We start from the raw sequence: 5,718 nt of genomic DNA on the forward strand, positions 1-5,718 counted from the left end.
TTATAAGATGTCCAGCAGCCTCCACTCAATAAAAATGACCAACAGCAGCAGCCTCCACTCAATAAAGATGATCGACAGCAGCAGCAGCCTCCACTCAATAAAAATGACCAACAGCAGCAGCCTCCACTCAATCAAAATGACCAACAGCAGCAGCCTCCACTCAATCAAAATGACCAACAGCAGCCTCCACTCAAAAAAAAGATTGACAGTAGCAGCCTCCACTCAATAAAAATGGCCAATGACAGCAGCCTCCACTTCAGTGGGCCCTTGAGCGACAGAGCCTTAATGGGCTCTTTTGCATTAAACTCAAATAGCGTAATTGGATTCATTATATACAGCCTCCTCTTCCCATGGATTAATTATATACAGCCCACTCACCCCCCAAAGATTAAATGCAACCGCCTCTTCCCCATGGATTTATTATATGCAGCCCAGGCCCCCCCTCACCACCCATAGATTAATTATATGCAGCCCCCCTCCCTCACATGGATTATATGTATTCCCCTCACTTCCCTTTATATGCAGCCCTCCTCACTCCATGGATTGCTGTGCACGGGGTGCCACTATACGGAGCTTGCGCCTGGCACAGCTAGGCTGCTGGGGACGGAGATGTGGCCACAAGTGGGCCCTTCCAGCAGCTGTGGGTCCCGGCACTTGCCTGGGTTTGCCAGTTGGTGGCGCTGGCCCTGGGGTATATACATTCCAGCTGGAACCAGTCCGGTTCACAGAGGCACTCTTCCATGTACCTCCCGGCTTTTTCACTCTTCTGCACATAAGTAATGTGGCAAAGCACTGGCAGGGTAATGAAGTCACTGTCCCACACTACTTCAGTAAACTGTGTGACAGAGCCGGAAGTGTCCGTGTGTATCACTTCCTTCTCTGCCTTGGCTTTCAGCAGTTCCGGAGCACAGCTCCGATACATCTCAAATCTGCACTATGAAACCTGGATGGACCCCCGATATCAATTAATATGCCAACAGCATATTTATGACAGCGGCCCGGACCGCGGCCTCCACTGTTCATTATTCTACCACTTACAGCCTCGGCCCCGGCCTATCCCCTCCAACGGGCCCATTAACTATAACTCCCAAAGTCAAAAATGGCACTTTTTTTCCATTTTGAAAAATATAAAAAAATTCTATAAAAAGTGATCACACAAATAAAGTAGACCTGTCATTTGGGGTGCACCATGAATGCTGTCTAATCTAATCCCACAAGAAAAAGGCGAAAGATTCGTTTTTTCACAAATTTCACTGTATTTGAAATTTTTTTCCCACTTCCCAGTACACGGCATAGAATATTAAATACTGCCACTATGAAGTGTAATTTTTTACACAGAAAACAAGCCTTCACACAACTCTTTACATGTAAAAATAAAAAGTTATAGATTTTTGAAGGTGGGGAGTGAAAAATGAAAACGTAAAAATGAAAAAGTGCCCTGGCGTTAAGAGATTAAGGCAAAGCCCTAAGATCCCAAACTACACATGTAATGTATGGACCTAACACTTCTATAATGTGCAGAGACAAAGATACACAGATTGATGATATAAACTGACTTCTTTATTAACTACATTATTATAGGTTTTATATGTAGAGGTTGTTATGAGAAGTCCGAGCAGTAATCCTGTGGCCCTGTAGATGGTGATGATGGGTCTCTGACTCACAAAAAGTTGTCCTTCAGCAACTCAGGAGAGGAAAAACCCCCAGTGGAGGAAACCTCTAGGGAACCATGGCTGAAGGACTGCCCTTCCCTTGGGCAATGGATGGCGATTTGTGAGGACAGAGACCGGGCCCAGAATCTGCTTCTTGAAGTGCGGGTCAAGTGATCCTTACATGGTGGTCATGATGTTATCGATGGTAGCGTAATCACTTGCATCTGAAGATCCCGCTCTGGAATAGTAATCTGCAAAACATAAAAAGATAATGGACTATGATTGAGTGTGAAGTAAGTATATATTTGCAGAATACAATTTACAAAGTATAATGTATGAGATTGACTCTATTCTGTCTTAAGTTGGGAGTTCAGTGATTGGACACAACTCTTCTGGATGGCGCAGTATTACTCTGCTGGGATATGAAGTACACAATTTTGTGATGAGCATAAATGACAAAGTAACGTATATAATTGAGTATAAGTTGACTCGAATAAAACAGAGGTATACACTTTTACCGCAAAAAACTGTGAAAAAACCTATTGACTCGAGTATAAGCCTATGATGGAAAATGCCACAGCTACTGGTAAGTTTCAAAAATAAAAAAATAGATACCGGTACCAATATAACTACAGACATCAGTAGGATAAGTGTTTATACTTTGGTATATGGAGCTATTTTAGGTGTCATACTTTGCAGGCTGAGATGTCGTTTTCAGTGCTACCATTTTAGGGACTGTATGACCTTTGATCACTTTTTTATTACTAATCAGTGCCAGTACCAACCAAGGAAGGATAGGAAAATGCTTGACTTGCCAAAATATGGCATGGAGTTATAATGGAGACTGCTTCAAATGGCCTCAGAGGATACACGGAGAGCATGAGGCTGGCACCCAGCAGGTGAGGAGGTTTGGAGGAGGAGGTTTTCTATGGGAGCAACAGTGGTTAAATTAACTGCTTCTGTATCACTCCATATAATAAATATAAACCCCTTTTCCACTAGTAGGTCAACTTTCATAGACTGTCACAGACAGTTATATACTGTGACAGCCTAGGAGAGCTAATCTTGTTCAGGGCACACTGCTGCCTTTATTTCGGGGTGCCAGACAGGGGCCTCCGCACCACTGACTGTCACAGTGTGTATATGTGTACACATACAATCGGAGGACCCTGACTTATCACCCATATGAAGGTCCGATATTACACTGACTTGTGTATAAACCAAGTCGGTATTTTTTAGCTCAAAAATTGAGCTGAAAATCTTGGCTTATAAATATGTATATATGGTAATCTCTGCTATATTGATATATGGACATCATACTTACCTTTTCTGTGATTTTATCCATCACAGACATCATTACACAAGCCTCAGGGTGTTACCGCGCTATTTGCTGGGTGTCCAGTTCACAGCCCATGTGGTTACACTGCAGAGTCCTGGTTCTCTCTTTTGCAGATGGTGTAGCCTTTCCAGGACACTGTCAATGACAATTGCTAAAGAAAAAGAAATCCTTATTATAAGCCCGAGGATTGTACATAACAATAATAATGTTATTATAGTAAGAGAGGAAATAGTAAGTAAGGTGAGCGTCAACTGACCTGCATAGGCTGAAAGCAGGTAACTAGCTGTATCAGGATGAGGAGCAGCATCAACCATTCTGTGCTGATGGAAATTATTTCAATGATCTGTAGAGAAATCATATTAATAGTAAAAAAAATTGAATATAACAATAACTTTAGAATAAATTTTTACTGCATTCCATGGAGTCCTGTGACTGGTGGCCATGCCACATAGAGATAACTGGTTATGTGATAATATGGATATCATGGCCCCCAATGATGATATGATAAGTTAGTGTTCCCTTTGCTGTCCCATAGAACTGCTAGAATGTGTCCAATAAAACATATTTCTTAATAATAAGATTGAATCCAGGTGATGTTTATAGAAATGTACAGGACTTACCTTCTCATAGTCCCCAATGCACAGCTTGGTGAACACTGATACCCGACATCCAATGACTGATGAATTATAATTCAGGAAAGTAACATAAGATAGTCATGTGTTTTATAGCATTTACTACATTTTATGAGGGACCTCCTTATTGTGGGCCGCAGGATATATAATAATATATGATATATAACACAAGGCAGCACCGCAGATTTCTTTTCAGTTTGTAAAAAGTTCAACAATGTCGCCTTGTTGTAGCAGCAGGTCACCATCTGACGGCTAACATCATAGAAGTGACCAGAAATAGTTTTCTAACTAAGTCTGATTACAAAGGACGGGCGGATTTCATGTGATTGTATTTAGTATAGAAAGGATACAGGTAATAACACCGATGAAGGCCATTGCGCTGGACACCATTCTTATATGGCAGATGGCTCTGCGGATTCCAGGAACTTCGCAGAGTAGTATGGCCTGCCACAGGTTGTAAACGCAGCCACAAGCAAAGGCGAAGAATGCTCCTACACGATGCGTCACTGGATAAAAATCGGTCTATATAATAAACAGACATGAGTTAGACGAAACTCCACAACTCTATGGGAGCGGTGGAAATAGACAATACTATATACTCAGGACAATACACTTCCAGCCCACCTGGTACATGGTAGAACATACAGATGTCCTATATACAGGTGTCCTATATTCTATACTGGTGTGTCCCAACAATTAATAAACACCACAGGCACCCTTACACTTACAATCTTTAATAACTTACCTCAAACATAGCCAACACAGCGGTGCCAATACAGGATGTTATTCCCATCGCCAGCAGGATCCTCTGTATCATGGGCTGACGAGCTCCAAAGGCCTCAGCATGAAGCAGGATGAAATTATACTGGAGCAACGCCAGAAACAGATCTGAAAAAAGAGCCAATGATCAGAATAAACCATCTCAAAATTATAAGACAACCTAGTGATCCGACCCTAAACCAGACAAATGGAACCTTCCATGATGGACCATTCCATTTACCTGCATAGTCTTATCTGGCCCATTATTATCAATAACAATTAAAAACATGTCTAAATCACTTTATTTCTTATTTCTGATTGTTATTACAGATTGGCATAAGAAACTGCATTGTGTGACCAAGTCTGAGCTCTTTTTGATACTGGTTGCTAAGGATACACTTACTTAGCAACCACAACTTTTTCTATGAGGTCCTCAGGAAATGTCACACTCGAAAACTTCTTGCTGCCTTAATACTGAGATGGTAAGTTTTAGGCCAGAATTATCTTATAACCTGTTATCAGCAGCAGTAAACACATATTATCATACATTTCTATGAAATTGACTTACTGGCATTGGACATCCCAAGGAATCCGATTTTAAATGTGATGTTTTCAGGATAATAATTTCCTGTATCGCTGTAAAATGAAAAAAAGAAAGAGGGTCAAATGTAAATTATATGGGGAATGTATCAAATTGTATAATCTGAATTTTCTGTATATTATAATCTATAGGACAGAGGGTAAAATTATAGATGTATAACTGTAATAAGTGATATGAGCGTCTTGTGTTTCTCCATCTTACCTGATGTACATCAGCAGGGGGGCATGGCCATAGATAACAGTCAGGGTGTAGCTGACCGCAACCCAGGCCGTACACCAAAAGGCAATGAAGAGGGGGACGAACCCCAATCCTCTAAACTCCATAGTATGCAGGAGAGTCACCGATACACAACTAATCGCTCTGTGTCATCCACAGAAATGAAGTCTGGCTGTCTGTCACTGGAATGTTACCTCCTGGCTGTTTATGACATCACAGACAAGTGATGATGTCACAAAGGTCTGCTCAACCAATCAGGATGCTTCTTTTAGATTTCTCAATAACATGTACAAAGTAATTGTGGCAGAGAGAAACATAGTCTCATTGCTCTCAAAGAGGACAAGTATCCATATTTCTGCCTAGAGTTTTGAGACTTTTTGCTTTTTTATGACTTCACTGCGACTTTTGTTGTCGTTTCTCAATTACTACCTTTGTGTGCACCTTGTGCAGTGTCGTATTTATCTTTATTTTCCAGACATTTCGTGCGACTTTTCACTTATGTATCACTGTTTTGGCTTA

General features: G+C 41.1%; 1 protein-coding gene across 2 annotated transcripts; it reads right to left on the reverse strand.

The window, feature by feature from the left end:
* Positions 1–1,559: 1,559 nt before the first annotated feature.
* Positions 1,560–5,344, reverse strand: LOC140104071 (DNA damage-regulated autophagy modulator protein 1-like). Of its 2 annotated transcripts, XR_011850238.1 has the most exons (8): positions 5,185–5,344; positions 4,951–5,018; positions 4,369–4,511; positions 3,974–4,145; positions 3,612–3,667; positions 3,248–3,334; positions 2,977–3,142; positions 1,560–1,903 (listed from the first exon to the last, which is right to left on the reverse strand). XR_011850238.1 is itself a non-coding variant. In XM_072127423.1 (7 exons), the coding sequence occupies exons 1-7, from the start codon at positions 5,304–5,306 to the stop codon at positions 1,841–1,843; spliced, it is 711 nt and encodes a 236-aa protein (XP_071983524.1). In that variant the 5' UTR covers positions 5,307–5,344; the 3' UTR covers positions 1,560–1,840. The 2 variants fall into 2 exon arrangements, 1 of the variants encoding a protein (XP_071983524.1); XM_072127423.1 differs by lacking the exon at positions 2,977–3,142.
* Positions 5,345–5,718: the final 374 nt, after the last annotated feature.

This window comes from Engystomops pustulosus, chromosome 10 (assembly GCF_040894005.1).
Source record: "Engystomops pustulosus chromosome 10, aEngPut4.maternal, whole genome shotgun sequence".
NCBI lineage: Eukaryota > Metazoa > Chordata > Amphibia > Anura > Leptodactylidae > Engystomops > Engystomops pustulosus.

Bases quoted from the DNA above. Each gene is read 5' to 3' on its own strand.
- LOC140104071 (XM_072127423.1), bottom strand. From the start codon at position 5,306: ATGGAGTTTAGAGGATTGGGGTTCGTCCCCCTCTTCATTGCCTTTTGG. The intron at 4,512-4,950 runs GTAAGTCAATTT...CTCTTTTTTCAG, and splicing joins CCTTGGGATGTCCAATGCCA to ATCTGTTTCTGGCGTTGCTC. The intron at 1,904-3,247 runs GTCAGTTGACGC...TATGTTTTGCAG, and splicing joins CCTGCTTTCAGCCTATGCAG to ATTACTATTCCAGAGCGGGA.